The sequence below is a fragment of the Glycine max genome, chromosome 18 (assembly GCF_000004515.6).
Source record: "Glycine max cultivar Williams 82 chromosome 18, Glycine_max_v4.0, whole genome shotgun sequence".
NCBI classification, from domain to species: Eukaryota; Viridiplantae; Streptophyta; class Magnoliopsida; order Fabales; family Fabaceae; genus Glycine; species Glycine max.
Window position 1 is genome coordinate 1,582,222 of NC_038254.2, and position 18,486 is coordinate 1,600,707.

At 31.4% G+C, this 18,486-nt stretch overlaps 2 protein-coding genes across 3 annotated transcripts; one reads left to right on the plus strand and one right to left on the minus strand.

Moving 5' to 3' along the window:
* Positions 1-1,034: 1,034 nt before the first annotated feature.
* Positions 1,035-5,416, plus strand: LOC100801834 (CBL-interacting protein kinase 2). Of its 2 annotated transcripts, none has more exons than XM_006601883.4 (2): positions 1,035-1,461; positions 3,687-5,416. In XM_006601883.4, exon 2 carries the CDS (start codon positions 3,967-3,969, stop codon positions 5,314-5,316), a length of 1,350 nt encoding a protein of 449 aa, XP_006601946.1. In that variant the 5' UTR covers positions 1,035-1,461; positions 3,687-3,966; the 3' UTR covers positions 5,317-5,416. The 2 variants fall into 2 exon arrangements, with proteins under 2 accessions (XP_006601946.1, XP_006601945.1); XM_006601882.4 differs by lacking the exon at positions 1,035-1,461 and adding an exon at positions 3,096-3,327.
* A 1,631-nt stretch (positions 5,417-7,047) lies between these two features.
* Positions 7,048-12,554, minus strand: LOC100803784 (protein NRT1/ PTR FAMILY 5.1). Its single transcript, XM_003552094.5, has 4 exons — positions 12,129-12,554; positions 11,523-11,740; positions 9,958-10,514; positions 7,048-8,154 (listed from the first exon to the last, which is right to left on the minus strand). The coding sequence occupies exons 1-4, from the start codon at positions 12,232-12,234 to the stop codon at positions 7,269-7,271; spliced, it is 1,767 nt and encodes a 588-aa protein (XP_003552142.1). The 5' UTR covers positions 12,235-12,554; the 3' UTR covers positions 7,048-7,268.
* Positions 12,555-18,486: the final 5,932 nt, after the last annotated feature.

Genomic DNA, 18,486 nt, shown 5'->3' on the forward strand with positions numbered 1-18,486 from the left:
AATACCAAAAGATTCAAAAGTACCTTAAATATTGCAAGATCCTGTTAACTGGCCAAAAGATAAAGCTCATCAATGTTAACTATAGCAGAAGATGAATCTCATGGGGAGTGCAAACTTCCAAGTGCTGAGATGCTTGCAGCTCCTTGGAAGACTTGTTTGAAATAAATTCCATTTTTTTAAATTTTAAAACACGTTTTCTGTTCTAACTTTCAGTATTGATTTCGAAAACAAAACAAAAGACAAATTTGCTTGTTAAGAAAAGTTCCAATTTTTTTAAAAGAAATTAGACACGAGATATCAACATCAACAAATTGCGCGTGCGAAAACAATTCTAAGCTGTTTATGGTTTCTTAATTTTATAAACAAATTTCAAAATACACATGTGAAAATAAATTATCTAATAATGTCTTCTATTATAAGTTGTTAAATTTTGTACTTTTTTCTCAAAACAGATTATTGTGCCATTTTCATTAAGCGTATTACATATTTATGCTTGTCAGATATATTTCTTTTGTGACTCACTGTTCCAAAACAGAAGGATAAATTGATTAGAGATCTTCAAAATTTTAATTGTGAGAACTTCCCTTGGATGCATATTGTCTACCAACACAAATCATATACTTAATGGAGAATGGGTAGGTTGATACACTTTTTTCATCGGTGCAAACTGGTTGGCTAGGCGTTTTTGTTAATTGAAAAAAGGCATGAAAAGCAAACAAGTGAAAGACTTAAGCTACCTACAGAGAAGAGAAATACGCATATACGTGGTCTTTAAGTGATGTAATAACTGACAATACCATAAATTAAATAATGTGATAACCGATAAGGTACCAAATCCTGATCAGATACATGTAAGCAGTGGGTCCACTTTACCTTTAACTAGAGGGAAAATTCAAAACCAAAGAAAACAACACTCAACTATATTAATGTTACCTAACATCCGAGTCTGAAATTTTGGCAACGTGCACATTGATAACAACATCTGAAGTGTACATGTTTATATATAAATATATCATATCATATCCGAAGCTAACACAAGTACAATCATAAAAACTGTTTATATTTTAAACCTTGGCGTTTCCTTTTGCACCTCTAAAAAAAACAAATTTGGGGGGTAGTTTTAATTTGCTACCCCTCCCCTACGTGGCCAAACGGAATGCATACATGAGAATGTGTTTTCCTAAAAGAGTTACTACACATGTTTCTATTTTTCTAATCTAGTGCGTGTTTGGAAACAGATCACGGGTGTGATTTTTTCACGTCAAAGTGAACTTTACTAGTTCCTTTTGCGTTTTTTCACATCACAAACGTGATTTTTACGTGTAAAACGTAGTGTTTCCAAACACGCCATTAGTTCTCTTGGTGAAGTTAAGCAATTGGTGAACTTTTCTGGAATTTTCTGAAGGCTGGGAAGAAGCAGGAGAACATTTGGGCTCAAGTCTATCTTAACGTGCAACCCAGGTTTTGCTTTGTTACAAATGATTTTTTTTTAAACTTAGTAATCATGTTATGTGTCTTTTTGTTATTGTTTGCTTTATCTTTGTGCATTCAAATGCGGTTTTGTTTACTTATGAGCTTTATTTTTGTGCATTGAGTTGAATTAATGTTATAATGCTCTCAAGGATTGTACTATTGTGGTGTTTTTGAATTAGTATTCGGCTGCTTAGTCTAGCTATCAAATCATGCACTTGCTTGAAACCTTAATTTTGAAGCTAATTCCTGTAAAAAAAATTGAAGCTAATTTATTGTATTGTACGTGTTGTTCTTCAATTGGTTATTTCTCTTTTTTTTTTTCACAACAAACAATTATGAAGTTTCATTTACCAGCTTGGGACTGCAATGAGACTAAAAGTACACTTTGTAGTAAGTGATGTAAATTAATGACATTAACCAAGATTCATTTGGACGAAGACAAAGATCCAGATTGCTTAGTGAAGAACATAATGATTCTAGATCCAATAATGATTTTGGATCGGGTAAAAGTGGGAGTGAAGAGTAGAATGATTTTCATTCTAAAATTAAGACTACATACAAAAATGAATTACATGTTCGATATAAAAAGATAATAGAATTGATAGCTAATGATATATGGAGTTTAGAGTTTGTTACTCAAGGAGGAGGAAGTGATTTGTTTATATATATATATATATATATATATATATATATATATATATATATATATATATATATATATATATAAAAGTGGTAGAATGAAGAGATTTTCTTAATACTAGTGGTCAAAGCATCCAATAGCATGCTTAAGTTGTTAAAGGTGTAAATAGGTTGTCCTTGACCTGCGAACCTGCCCAATTAAACTCAACCCAATTACATTTGTGTTGGATAGGTAATTGAGTTGGGTTATGTTATTTTAGTGCATTAACTTAAAATTGGATTACATAACGATTTCATAAGTTTCAAATCTAATCATATAATAAATACATAATTAAAAAAAAATTGTCTAATTCTTTCTACTCGTTGTATGCGAGAATTTGTGAGTAATAAAAAAAAACAAAAAAACCATGAGTTGTAAAACAATTTTAATGGTTTTATTGAATACTAACTATGAGTTGCAAAACAATGAAGTAATGAATATTAACTATTCAATTATAAAAACTATGAAGCAATGGAACAATAAAAAACTATTAATTTTGAGGCATTTTTTTCATTAAGAGTTAAAGAAAAGTCAAATATTTATTTTTAACTATTCAGATGACTCAATCCAATTAAGATTGAGTTGTTAAAGAAAAAAAATATAAAAATCAAACTCAATTAAATTTTATTGAATTGAATTAAAAATTAGACTAAATTTAATCCAACCTCACCCCTATTGCGCATATAAATTTACCTAAAAATTTATTGCACAAACCCAAATTATTTAATTGCATAATTATGTTCCATAAAATCTACATAATTGCTTATGTGCCAAAAAATTCACATAATTGCTACATAATTGTGCTAGTGAGTTTTTGTTTTTTTCACCATGATACAGAATCAGAATGATCGATCTTAATAAACTTTTTCAATTAAGAGATATAAATTCAATATAACTAGAATTAAGTATGTATTGGTGCCCCCACTTAGTTTTGGAACATACACTTGGGGAAGGGGACCAAATTGCAATATCGATAAGCATTTTTGAATTTCAGTGAAAGATGACGCGGAATTAACTCAAACTGGACTCATCTTTGTATCTGACAACGTAGGAATACCAAAGAAACTCCTTTATAACAACTAAGCTTACTTGCTGTTTCGAGTAGCATTATGCTTTTTGGTCTGTGTCTAACGTTCGATCTCTTCTCTTCAAGGCTCTCCTCGTCCCTTCAAACGGTAACCCTTTCTTTTTCTCTTTCTTCATTCTTCACACCCTTTGTGTGATCTTCTTAGGCTCCTCATTGTCGTAATTCATCTGAATTCTCCTAAACTTTTATCTTATTCTTTGTTTGGATGATCACGAATGGAGAGTGAAAAGGGTTCGTTTTTATTTGCCTTTTTTTTTGGGTTTTAGACGATCATCTGATTAAGTTCTAACCTTGTGAATGTTCTAGTTTTGATTTTTGTAATACCCTTTGTTGTTTCATTGGATTGTTTCAATGAATTTGTCTGTGTTCTAATTGAACTTTTTTGTATGTGTTTGTTTTGGAACCTTCATATATGTGTCTTTTACTGTTTTTGTTACTCATTCTCAGGGAGAGCATTTGAATTGACACTGGGGGTGATGAAATACGTGTCTGAACATTGGGACCACCTTCTCTGAAGCCATTTTGATCTTAAATGCGTTTTTTGGTGGCTTCTTGAGGAGATTAAAGGACTCAGGTGAAAGAGTAACGTATCTATTGTGTTGCTAATAAGCACTGAAATTGCTGGTGGTGTGTTTTTTTTCAAAGGTAAGCAGATCCTTGAGAGAGAAAGGTTCCTTGCTTAGAAAACCGGGGTGCTTAATTTGTGCTTGAGGGTTTGTGCTTGAAAATGGAGAAAAGAGGGAATGTGTTGATGGAGAAGTATGAGTTTGGGAAGCTATTAGGTCAAGGAAACTTTGCGAAGGTTTACCATGCAAGGGACGTCAGAACTGGGGAGAGTGTTGCCGTTAAGGTGATTGACAAGGAGAAAGTTCTAAAAATTGGGCTGGTGGATCAAACGAAGCGAGAGATATCGATTATGAGACTGGTTAAACACCCCAATGTTTTGCAGCTTTATGAGGTCTTGGCCACCAAGACCAAGATTTACTTCATCATAGAATATGCCAAAGGGGGTGAACTTTTCAACAAGGTAGCTAAAGGTAGACTCACTGAGGACAAGGCAAAGAAGTACTTTCAACAATTGGTCAGTGCTGTTGATTTTTGCCACAGCAGGGGTGTTTATCACAGAGATTTGAAGCCAGAGAACTTGCTTTTGGATGAGAATGGAGTTCTCAAGGTTGCGGATTTTGGATTGAGTGCACTTGTTGAATCTCACCGGCAAAAAGACATGCTGCATACAATTTGTGGAACTCCTGCATATGTGGCTCCTGAGGTTATAAGTAGAAGGGGCTATGATGGAGCAAAAGCTGATGTATGGTCTTGTGGAGTGATCTTATTTGTTCTTTTGGCTGGTCATTTGCCATTCTATGATTTGAATCTTATGTCACTGTATAAGAAAATAGGCAAGGCGGAATACAAATGTCCAAACTGGTTTCCATTTGAAGTGCGCAGACTGTTAGCGAAAATCCTTGACCCCAACCCAAATACCAGGATATCCATGGCAAAAGTTATGGAAAATTCGTGGTTCAGAAAAGGATTCAAACCTAAATCTGGTCAAGTGAAAAGAGAGGCTGTTGATGTGGCTTTAGTTGTTTCTGATCAAATTTTTGGCTTGTGTGAGAATACAAGTGCTGCTGTTGTTGAGGCAGAGCAAGCAGTGGTTAAACCTGCACATTTTAATGCTTTCAATATAATTTCTCTGTCTGCTGGGCTTGACTTGTCTGGCCTCTTTGCTGGCAATGTTGAACTGGATGATACCAAATTTACATTTATGAGCTCTGCCTCATCAATCATGTCTACCATGGAGGATATTGCTCGCACTTTGAGGATGGAGATAATTAAGAAGGATGGAGGGTTGCTGAAATTGGAGAGATCCAAGGAGGGTAGAAAAGGACCACTTTCCATTGATGCTGAAATATTTGAGGTCGCCCCATCTTTCCATTTGGTTGAGCTGAAGAAGTCCAGCGGTGATACATTAGAATACCAGAAGATATTGGAGGACTTAAGACCAGCTCTCAAAGATATTGTCGGTGTTTGGCAAGGTGAGCAGCATGCAGTAGCAAGGTTGTGTACTCCTTAAAAGATTCATTGATTTTTCAAGTTATGAATTAATTACAGTTGAGTTACTATGGTAATTGACTTGTTGATATTTATACTATGTTATACATGGTTTTGGTTGAGAATGCCGGCTGAATTTTGAGATGTCATTACATTATACCATTGCTAGAAATAGTTCTTTTGTTTTTTATGCCAATATGTAAATTCGAAATCAAAATCTGTAATGTTTTCCAAAGGTTCTGGTTCTTCATCATGCAACTACTGTAAGAAAACCTATAGATACAGCGCTGACGTTCAGTCTTAGTGGTAATAAAAAAAAAGGAAAAGTTCGGCTGAAGCTTATTCGGTTGTTGTGTGATCAAGGTTGTTCGTTGGTGTCATACATAATATATTGATATATATTCTTCAAGGTTTATGAATGACTAATAGTGAAATCACTTAGCCGTCCTTATCAATGGGTGGAACTCCAACTTTTTTGTAATGAGTCATTGCACACAAATTGATAGCTTAAAATACATACAAATCGTTGCCTAAATCTTCTGCTCTGTAATAAACGAAACTAATTTTGGTCCTCAATGTTTATTGTATTAGACCATTAGTTCTTTTTTTTCGAGTTTGGATCATCTTAGGGTCCATTCTATAAAGTACATGATGGAATGAGAAAACTAAAGAAGTTAAATGTTTTCACCCAACCATATAAGTTAAGTGCTTGTATTTCATTAAAAAAAATCTTCCTGATGAATCTTCATCAATAGCTACCAATTCTATATTTTACTCAAAAAGGTTCAAGGTGCACTGTATTTCGCAACCCCTCTTTTCAAGTTAGGGTGTAGCTTTTACTGGTTGAAGCTTTATCACGTTTTGCCACAAACTCAAGCATTATGAAGCTCTATTTACTTATCGGTAGTTTTCTAGGAAGAACCTCACTCCTCTAGAATGAAGTTTACCCCACACCTTTAACCATGTTTAAGCGCAAGAAGCAAAAGCAACTGAAGGGAAAATGTTTTTACTTTTTAGTGATGATGGTATGTGGTTCATTGTTGTGTCATGCGTCCTTACTATTTTGGTTATCAAACTATCAATGGCGACACTTCATCCTTAGCCCTTTTTTCTTCTATAGAGAAGGGCATTAAATAATCTTTATATTGTCCTCAATTCAAGTTTTGTATAGTTTTGAATTGATAAATTTCCGGGTATCTTAAGGTTGGGATAATTATAAGGCGGAAACCACGTGGAATTTGTCAAATATTTTTCCCACTAAAAACGTTTCAACTCAATTTCAAGAAAGTCTCCGTTTCGATTTAGCATAGATTCAGAGGGCTCTCCAATCAAACCATACAATTAATTATGATGCGATTTAAGTCCTTCATTTTCATCATTCTATCACTGCATTTGGTTCAGATATCTACGTGAAGGACATGAATATTTTTCACCACCGAATCATAAGAATTGGTGGTTTTTTATCCAATGCGTTCTTCTAATTGGATACATTGCTTCAGTATTTAAAATATATCTATTCCATAAATAAAAAGATAATACATTGAAACATATCATTTTCACATGAAATTTTATTAGCAAAAGTAGGAAAAAAAAATACCATCATGGCACACATTTTACAAAATAGCACACACGGTGTAGTGACTAGTGATATATATATATATATATATATATATATATATATATATATATATATATATATATATATATATATATATATATATATATATATATATATATATATATATATATATATATATATTAATATTAATTTATACATTCATAAATTCTACCCAAACTTGTGTATCTGAATTTATTTGGCTCCAACTTTACTTATAGGTGGGACCAATTAAATTCAAATAAACAATCACTTATCAGTTTGCCGCAGAATCTGTCAAGAAAATTTAGATTTAATATGATACTACTGGTTGGTTATTTTATCATGGCCTAGGCCTACCACCACCCTATAGCTAGTTATCACACTTGTAAACCAAGAGAGGCGTCCAAAGTTGGGTTTCCTCCCTCCATTTGAACACAAAGACCCTCCTTGACCCTTATTGATTCCCTCTTATAAATGTATCTACTTGAAACCCAAAGAAAAACCACCATATTGACACTTGACATGACCAACAAAAACCCATAATAGTAGTCCAAGTGACAATCATTCAAGTTGTCCCCTATCCAGCTCTTTTTGTCACCCCTTCCTGTTATTTTATCAACCATTGTCACCAAAAAGCTGTTCAAGAAGTTCCCAACACCGATCCCACTAGTGAAGAATGTAGTTCCAAGACTTTGCATGTCTTCAGGGGATTGATCATAGAAGAATTCTAGCAATCCAATGGCATTGAACACATCTGCTATTCCTATTAGTACATACTGAGGCAACAGCCAAAATATACTCATAGGGACAATATCTTTAGGACTAGCTACATGGTTTGCTCCTATGACATGCATTCTTCTAACTTCTACTACATAGGCAATTGCAATGGCTATGATCTGGATTGAAAATCCAATCCCAAGCCTTTGAAGCAATGTGATTCCTCTAGGGTGGCCGGTTTTCTGGCGCATGAACGGCACGAAAAACCGGTCATACATTGGCACCGAGAGAAGCATGGAGAGTGTCACAAAGCTTCCAAGAGAGGCTGATGGAATTTTAAAATGAGGGCCAAGGTTTCTGTCCAAAGTGGTGCCTTGTTTCACAAAAAGAGTGTTGATTTGTGCCCAAATGGTGCTTGGAATCAGTGTCACTAGCCATACAAGGGCCATGCCAAAGATAAGCTTTGCTCCTTCCACTTGGGATACTGTCAATGGTACTCTTGTGGAGCCAGCACTGACTTCTTTAATAGCAGCCTTGTCCAAAAACCTGAACACACTTAAGTTTTCAGTTTCTAACAAAATTGGTGTTTAAGAAAATTATATTTTGTCATTGTGTAGCAGTGAAATGTTCCTAAAATGATCCAATCTTCTGCCAACAAATCCATCCTATGTGTCTCTCTATGCACCAAGAGTGCAAATGGGGACTATACCGTGTTTTGCATGCAAAATGTGATAGCTATTGTTTGTGATAATTTTGCGACAGTGGTGCATCTGTGGCCAGTGGTCACAACTGTGGAAAACAACTTGGCTGAAAGATAGTGACTAGTCATGATGAAAGAAGGCCTCAAATTAAGAAGATAGTGTGAAGTGTTCACATGGAAGGAATTCAATGAGAGGAATGATATAGTTGGCCCCTAATGCCTCACTCTTTTGCCTCAAATTGTGGGTTCCCTGGTTGTGCACACAAATTGTACAGAATGAATGAGACTCCCTTTGACTTTGACTGACTCAGAGCCAAGAGATTAAAACGGGGAACAAGGAATCTTTAGACATGGACCATTTTCTAGATTCTCTGTCAAATTGATGATGAGTTGGGTATAGAGGGAAATTGGAAAATGCCTTTCATAGATGCTTCCAAGTTTTACTGTGTATTACCCCACAAGGCCCGGACAAGCTTAAATCAGTCCCCTACCACTTATGTACAACTTATGGACAACAATCTTTACATGGAAAATGTTTCGTGACCATGAAAATGAAACAACATGACTTGTCATTTAATGCATGTACTTGTTGTTTGTAAAGAATTAATCGGCTTTTTTTCATATGAATCCCTTTTGATCAGATCTTTATTTTGAGCTATATATCACATTCAGTTATTTTATTTCTCCATTTTTGTGGTACTAATCTGAATCATTGATGCACATATTTTAGATGTGTATATATATGAAAAAGTAAAATAAAAAATAAGTGAACGATAAAAGATGATCATATACAATATTTAATAAGGTATCAATTTTTATTTATATTTTTAAATAATGAAATTATTACAACATTGCCCCACTTATTTTATATTTCTCCTCCCTTTGTCTCTTTTGATTATTTATTTTCCATAAATATTTTTTCTACACATTTATTTTTATCTTTTTTTTTTCTTATCACATGTTTCATCCTGATTGTATAACCTAATTAATGAGCAAAGATATTTTGCTTTCAGTTAAATCAGTTTTCTTTCATATATACTTTATCCCTACATATATCCTTGTTCTTTTTACACTAAAAACTGAAACCCAATTTTCACTATAAAAGAAAAATATTGAAATAGGGTCTAAAACAAATATAATATCAAAGAAACTTGTTTGCAATTTAACTCATTTTTACAAGCATCAATAGTTTTCTAACACTCAACTTTTCCAAACATTTAATTAATACTCTATTTTTTATTTTATCTTTCTCCTTTTATCACATGATATCACTATCATATACATATTTTTTTTCTTTATCTCTCACTAGGTGTTAAATAACATTTTAGGTGTCTAAAAAGAAATTTTGCTTTCATGTGATATATGTACAGTTTCTTCCACATCACTCATATGTAGTCACATATTTCAAAGGCAAGAATGATACATATATAAAACTCCAAAAGTATGAACACTCATTTGATATTTTGATTTCTCTTTTATTATTTGCCTGCTATATTTTCACTTTTCTCTCTTTGATTTCTTTTTCGTCTCAAGATATTGAGTAACATTTATTCATTTCAGAGGGGTGTAATAATGTGCGAATAAATAAAGAGCAATGTAAAATGAATAATACTAGTATTGTATTTTTAAGTGAAACCGCATGTGCTCACCTCAGAGTTGGAGTGTGATAGACTTGGCGTTTCCCACTATTAACATAATGTTGGAGGTTGTGCTCATAAAGATCCGAGGGGTTAATTGGGAGTTGGAGTTTTCTATTCCTGAAGGCTGCAATTGGCACACGAATTATGTCCCTAGCAGGAGTTTTGGTTGTGCTTACTTTGTGGCGATATATTGGTGTGCCTATATAGAAAATGACCAAAGACAATAGAAGACCAGCGGTGGGGATCCCATACCCAAGTCCCCACCCCAAATTCTCTTGAATGTACACCAATCCTAAAGTGGCAATCAAAGCACCCAAGAATGAGGTAAACATCCACCAGTTGAAGAATGAGGCCTTTAGCTCTTTCTCATTGGGATTGAAGTCATCAAATTGGTCAGCACCAAAAGTTGAGATGTTAGGCTTTGTTCCCCCAGCCCCAATTGCCATAGTGTAAAGGGCTGTGTAAAAAAATGCAATTTGTGAGGTTGAAGCCTTGTTGCATATGCCATTGGTGCATGTTGGCCTCAGGCTCTTGAGTGACACGGCTACTGTGAGAAGAGTCATCCCCTGTGATGATCAATTAGTGGAACTATAGTGAGTGCGTGAAGTGGTTTTAATTTCTAGCTAAACAAATGTACATCACAAAGTTATTAAAAACAAATATAGAAAGAAATTATTAAGGTGCACTCTTTTGGGATGATAAACATATATGGTTTCAAGTTTCATCCTCTGTATGCATATGTACATGATTGTTATGCCACAAAACACATCGATCACATGGTAATTCAGCATTCCAATATAATTTCTTATCCATTTTCAATTATAAATTGACATGTGCACATGCTTTGAAATTAATGAATACGAGTATTAGAGAAATGTTAATTATACTCTTTTAAATATTCTCTACTATTATGTTAAATTTATTGAAAGTCAAAAGATTCTATAAGTTTCACTATTGAAAGAAGTGTATTGATTAGAATATTAATTTCAAAAAAAAGATGAAACATATTGCTATATATTGAAAAAAAATCGTTTTTGTGCGTAGCATTTTATATAAAATCTTTCCTGTTTCTACTCCTTTTAAAAATTATATTAAAAATTAAAGGAGAGAATAATCTCGTACAAAATATCATGTAATATTCCTCTATATATATTATATACATTTACATAAATTGAAGGTTGAGGTGAGGCCGTAGCTTCATGGTGGGGTTATATGAATCATAAATACTTGTCATGTACTATTTATGACAGTTAGCAATCACATATAGCGTCCTACGAGTGCAAATAATGGAATTGAAATCTTTGACTGGGAGTAGCTAAAAGCAAACTGGTATATATTAAAAATAAAAGAAAGAGGAGTTTAACTTCGATTGATTGTTAATGTAAAATTTTAATTACAATATAAATTAATTAGAATTATCTTAAATATAATTTTTAAAGATTTATTATAAAAATCAATGATTCCTCTACTTGGAATAAAAAGATGATGAATGTAGACGGAATTCATCATGGAGGAAATATAGAGAATTAGATTCTTGATTTTATGTTTGAAAGAGATAAGAGCTTATAGCTTACCAAGACATAAACGAGAGATGAGAGAGTGAAAGTCCAGAATCGACCCAAATAAGAATCTGCTACGTAAGCCCCAAGAATTGGCGTTATCCACACAGATCCTGACCAGTTATTCACATTCCTCACTGATGAAACAGTATCTTCATGAAGTTGGGTTGTAAGGTAATTCACTAAGTTCGAAGCCACTCCATAGAAGGCCATCCTTTCAAATGCTTCATAGCCTGCAGAAATATTAATTATGTTATGCCATATAACAAATCAAACTTGAGAGTTAGTGTATCATATAACTCCACAGACATATATAACCATTAACAACTATATATTCAGAAACAGTGTAAAGACTTATAATTTTGGAATAATATACTACTAGGTGGAGATCGAATATGCTGCTTGCATAACAATCTATATATCAGCATAATGCAATTAAGGGTCTACAAATTGTTTCTCCTTCTATCTACAGATAATTAAAAAATTAATCTTCAAAGGTTGGAGATAGTTAAAATCAAACAGTGCAGATCTTGTAAGAAAAAAGAAAAGCTTAAGCAGTGAGTAAATATTAATCATAATACATATGGCTAGAATATATAATCGATTAGTATATGTGCTCACCAACAAGAAAAGCGCAAGCCTTCCATTTGCCAGTTTTAGATGAAACTGCAGGCTGGCCACGGAAATCAACAGTGCCATCTTGGGTGTAATCTGCTTTGGCTTCCATTTGAAGAGATATATTGCATAAAATAAAAAAGAATAAGAGCTATATAGTGATATATCAAGGAAAGCAATAAATTGAGAAAGAGATTGCTGCTAGAGAAAACAGAGGTAGCGGCTATATATACTGCGTAAAAGCATACTTATTATCATATGTTAGATTAAGGTAAGGTCTGCTCTAACAGATGATCCATCACGGCATCTTTAAATTTATCTTTAAATTTATTAGGAAAATATTCAATATACACTCATTTTCTTTTCTATCTCACTCCAACTCTCTTTTCTTTCTTATTTTTTCTTATTTTTCTTTCACTCATGCACCATGTTAATTATTCAATTTGTTTCTGATTTTGTTCGTACTATATACTATTTTAAAGAAAGAATTTAATTGTTACGTATAATTATAATATTTAAGATGATACTTAATTTATCATATGACAATTCATAATTAATTATAATATAAAAATCTTTTATCATCATTGTATTTTTTTATTTGTAAAATTCAAAGTTGGATTGCAAAAATTATACTATCATTATATATAAATTATTTACCCTCAAATAGAGATTATTAGTCATTGATAAAATCACACATTATTACCATATACTTGAGGGACCAATTAATTATTTATAGTATAATAATTATTTAAAAGTAATACTTAGAGTGATTCATAATTGATTAACCCTATAAATTTTTTTATAGTAACAGTGTATGAAAATAAATTTAAAAAAATCTAAGTATCTATCTAAAATTGTAAAATACAAGTACATTCAGTTTTCCTTATTTCAATGACTACACTTAAAATAACTACAATATATTACATGCATTTTATTTTCTTTTGATCTACTAATAGAAATCCAATTCTTTCCTTTAAGGTAGCTTTCCTTCCTTAATTTGTTTTTCCACATTTTTTTTTATTAAAAACCCTTATTTGAATTATATTCGTTCTTGTCTGACAACGCTATCACCACTGTTATGCACACTCTAACACCCATTTTTGTATCACTGCAGTGTACCCTTATTTGGATTATAATTTTCATATTGAATCTTTCTTTTTGTTTGTACTTGAGCAAATAATTATTCAGGACATATTTGAAATAAATAAAAAATATTAAAAGTTTAAAAATAAAAACAATGATTCAATTTGAAAATTGTATAGTGTGAGGTTAAGGTTTTAAAATTAATCGGAAAATTTTGAAATCTTTTAGTTTTTGGTTAGTATGATGTTTTAATTTATGAGTTTTGAGTGGAAAACGTTTTTAAATAATTTAATAATAATTTTAATTCATGAGAACTTTGAAAGAAAATGAAAATTTTAGGTTGAAATGGGAAAAATTAATAGAGGAACTTAATAATAACATTTAAAACTTTAGGGACTAACTTTATGTAAAGAGTTATTGAGAAATTATAATGACGTAAACAAAAAGGAATTCAATCTCTTTTCATCTAGTTTCAATTCCCGCACGAATTCAATCTCTCTAAGCAATGAATAGATTGACAATATATATTATTTTTTGAAAGGGGTTATCATCATATTTTAAAGAGAATAATAATATTGGATATTAATTTAGTAGCAGTATCGGATACCAGAATGTCAACTGATCAAAGTATTGAGACATAGGGTAAAATATTTCCCTTTAAATTTGAATCATGTTCAGCTGTACTCATCATCTTTCACGATTTTCACGTACTCGGTTCTTAATTATTATCTGCTTCAAAATTATTCTAAAATTCTTGTGCCAGTTCCTCTTACAGCGTTTTGTTTTTCTTGTGCGAAATGATTCCCCTTCTCTTTTCCTCAACTGTCAATGTCATATCTACTGAGGAGTAATTACAAGATAAATATTTATTTTTATAAAATTACAAATTATAATAAATAAATATTTTTTATTAGTAATTGAACTACAGAGATTTATTAATAAAGAGTTGCATGTTCTACCTAATTAATGACACGAAATTTGTATGAATAAAAAAATATCCATGGTTGTACTTCATTGACTCAATTAAGCATTGACTAGAATTCGAATATCTGCAACCACACAAATTGAGTAGAAGTAGAAGTGGCCATTTCCCACTCCATCACAGACGACGTTTCGAAACTTCCATAAGATAGCACAAATTAAACAGCAAAACCACACAATACAACACAAGTATAGAATAGTATAGCTAGGGTACAAATTTGCACCAACCCACTTGCCATATCACATTATCGGTATAATTATATATCACCATACCTCGTGGAGGATCTTTGACTGAACTTTTAGTTTTAGTCCTTTACAAATTAAATTATACATTAATTAACAGTTGCGTAATGTTTGGTGAATACCTATGCTAGTTATATGTACCCATCAACGTCTTGAGAGAGCAAGAAATTAACATAAGACAAAGAGGTGATATATAGTATGTGATAAAGGGAAATGAAAGGCATCAATGGGTGTTTGTAATAAGGTGGCGTTTATGTATTATGGTTTCAAATTTATTAGGATCCACACCGATAAATTCAGTAAATTCTTCATTGAAAAAAATAAAATAAAGGATCTTAATTCCAAAAGAAAATCAGTTATAAAAAAATTTGAAAAAATTAAAACAATTTTGAACTTTATTTTGATTATAAAATATTGTGTTTCTAAGCATACTATTTATATTATTTGGATGAATCTAACTCACTTAATTAAACAAAGTACGTGAATGGATTATTATAATTTTTTATTTCTATAGATAAATTTTTTATTAAGATTTGTTTAGTGATAGGAAGGGGTTAGATAATTTATATAAGGTTTTAGGTTCAATTTATCATTATACAAAAAAATTAGCTTAATTATTTCAACATTATATATATAATTATTTTTATTTTTCTGTATAGATGCATCTCAAAAACATATTTTAAATTAAAGAAGATAATTTTTGTTGTTGTCTCGATTGTGATGATAAAATATTTTCCTAAAACTAAAGTAGTTTCATTTTTTAATAGTAATTTTTTTTCATTTAACCTTTGACCTATGTTAACTTGGAAATCTATACTTTAAAGCCATGTAAAAATTTCTCAATTTATATAAGTGAATATTTAATAAGAATTGAAACTAGATAAAATAAAATCTAATCAAAACTGTGAGCAAGCAAATTATTATACCAATATTTAAATATTCTATATTGGATGTTTGTAACAAAATAAAATTCTTATTTTACTAATAAAAAGTAGATGAGATAGCAAAAAGATTAAAAAAAGTAATAAATTATAAAGTTTTTAATTTAAACTAAAATTGAGGGGCATTCACGGACAAAAAGGTAAAGGGTTAGTTGAGAAAGGGAGAAAGGTCAATAGTATAGTTTATTAACGTATTAATACTTTAAAATAAGTGTATGTATCTTAACAAATCCTATTAGCATTTGTTAATGTATACATTAAAATAATCCATAATTATATCTTATTAACCTATTTAAATTTTAAAAAAATATGTATATACGTTAATATATATATATATATATATATATATATATATATATATATATATATATATATATATATATATATATATATATTCACTAATCTTATAATTGATATTCTTGAATCAACTTGTTACGTTAGTCTCTAAACTTTATTGAAACAAATCAATTTAATTTAAAGACTAAAGTTACGGGTATTCATCAATACTTCAAGAATTACTTAAATAGTTTGATTACTTCAAAGGGAAAAATAATAGTTTAAGGACTAACTAAATTGGTGGGTTTTTTTTCTTTTACCATGTAATCAAAAGATCATTTCTGATGATTTTTATCACGAATGTACAGGAATCTGGTGATAGCCACGTGGAAATGGTCCAAAAGCACTAAGTTGGTACAAACTACCATGACCCTATTTGTTTCAACAATAGAGGACCTATTTGTTTCCAAGACAAAAAGTTGCTTATAATAATTATAATATCAAGAGCATATTTTATTGAATGACCTTTTCCTCATTTGTCCTCCAAGCTACCATTGATTATTTGTTGGGTTTTTTGGGTTTTCTTTTTATGTGGAGTAAAGATAAGATTTATTTTATCTTATTTATTTAGGTGGAGAGGGACCAGATTAGAGTTATAAATACTTATTTGTGAGAAAAAAATAGTTATAAAATATTGAGAGAGAAAGGAGCAGAAAAATCATTTTGATTTTCACACATCCATCATAGATCGTTTTTCATATTGCAACTGAGAATTTGTTTACCGTTGAATTGGATTGATTTTTGGATTTTTGGATAACAAGAGATAAATATTTCACATTCTCTGCTTTGTATTTTAGAGTTTCATCTTCTTGTTTATATTGTAAGCATTAGTGTTCTATTTTTATTTGCCTGTTTGTAGCTCATTTCAACGCACTTGGAGACTCTTTTATATCTTCATTGATTAAAGTAGAATTATTTCTTTCGTCTTGACGATGAGTGGATTTTATCCTTACATTAAAAGATTTTTCATATTAAATAAATTATATTATACTCTTGATTTTTATTTTGATATTCTTTCCATGTTCTTATAAGTTTGAAAAAATTTATTTCAGTTTTTTATTGTAATGGCATGTTTTCCCATCACTATTAATTCTCATCGTTCCAACTCAGAAATCACGATGTACGTCCCATAGTAGTTTTTGCTTGCAACATAAATTTATAAACTTTGACTTGCTCAATAATGTCTCGGAGATGCAGAGGACCACATAATGTTGGCTCCATAAATGAAGGTCCGAATGTGATAAGATCATAAGAGCTTTGATGAGGGGTGGCTGATATTTTCTCAAATACCAATGCTAGCTAGGAATTTCAGAGTCATAGGTAATTAAAATCAATGCTAACTAATGTACCGCCACATTGATTCTACATCAACTCCTTAATTAATACCCTCTTAATTTGTTACGTGTTAAACTATTAGCAGCTAATCTCTCTCAAATGGTTTAATATTTATTTATCGCAATTGCAACATGTTACAGATAGGACAGACATAATTTATAGCTATCATATTCTAATTAATTACATCATATATATACTGGTTCTACTCTGACTATGAGTTCACAACCATTTAATGGTCCAGCCACTATAATAGTATCTAGCTAGCTAGGCCATTAGACAAGTTCATTCGACAATTTGATCAATAATTGAGGGGTGTATCTTGTACGTGTGGTATTGCGAAGAAACAAAGACTGCAAGAATCTATGAATAGGATTTTTCCGTATGAGACCCGCATATTCTTCAACTTCTAGTTAAGTTGAAAAAAATGTTAGGTTAAACACATAATTTGGTTTTGGTTCTTGCACATTGTCTCTAACAACATTATGTTGACCACTAATTTGTTTATTACACATTCTTAATTTGGTCGATGTACATGCAACACATTCTTAATTTAATTTTCATATTTGTAGTGCATTTTTAAATATTATAGGGACCAAATTAAAAATGCATTACATATGTAAAAGCCAAATTAAGAATTAAGAATATGTTATATGTATAATTAAGGATCATCAAATTTAGAGAGCATAAAGGGATTAATATTGTTAAAGATAGTGTCATGGTGACATGGATCAAACTAGCTAGTAACGTTTGCAAATATAAAAATTGATTTAATAAATTTTGAATTAAGAAATAAGAATTTGTGACACTTATATATAAAGACTAAATTATATGTTTAATCAAGATGTTATTATCATCACCACTGATCTCAAGGTGGATCATATATTAAATTAAAGGGCTAAAAAATCTCAGACTAAACGTGCTATAAATAAGGTGTTGCATAGCATTGAAGGCAAATACCTCAATGTCATAAACCCTACCCAAGTCCAAACCGCCAAAACCTCTGGTCCTAAATCTAAGAATGTGTGACCTGCTGGCAATGTCCACGAAGAAAGAGACTGAGAAAGACCAGTTCTACGGCAGATATAACAAGAGTACAAGACAATGCTTTGGACACACCCCTTTATGCCCCGCCTTCTAAATTAACTCAAAGGCCGGCCACATCGATCATCTACAGTATTCTAGCTTCTTCTTGAAACTGATTCCTCAAGAAAGCTTACACATCAATGGTTTGTACTTAGTATACCTTGACAATGAGGTTACACTTGGAGCTGACATGCAAGAGTCTCCTTCACTTGTTGGATTATTGTTAGTTTCATGTCATTAATCTAACAACTCTATAAACTTTGATAACCATTTAATACCGATCTTGTTAAGAGACAAGAGAGATGAAAACAAGGGCAACCAGGATTTGTGTTATATAAGTTAAATCAATTACTAGAAACTAC

What these genes read in the sequence shown, in the direction of transcription:
- LOC100801834 (XM_006601883.4), top strand. Translation starts at nt 3,967, where the DNA reads ATGGAGAAAAGAGGGAATGTGTTGATGGAGAAGTATGAGTTTGGGAAG.
- LOC100803784 (XM_003552094.5), bottom strand. Translation starts at nt 12,234, where the DNA reads ATGGAAGCCAAAGCAGATTACACCCAAGATGGCACTGTTGATTTCCGT. An exon ending in GGCTTGCGCTTTTCTTGTTG is followed by an intron (nt 11,741 to 12,128) that starts GTGAGCACATAT and finishes ATATTTCTGCAG; the next exon opens with GCTATGAAGCATTTGAAAGG. An exon ending in TATCACACTCCAACTCTGAG is followed by an intron (nt 8,155 to 9,957) that starts GTGAGCACATGC and finishes AAGTGTGTTCAG; the next exon opens with GTTTTTGGACAAGGCTGCTA.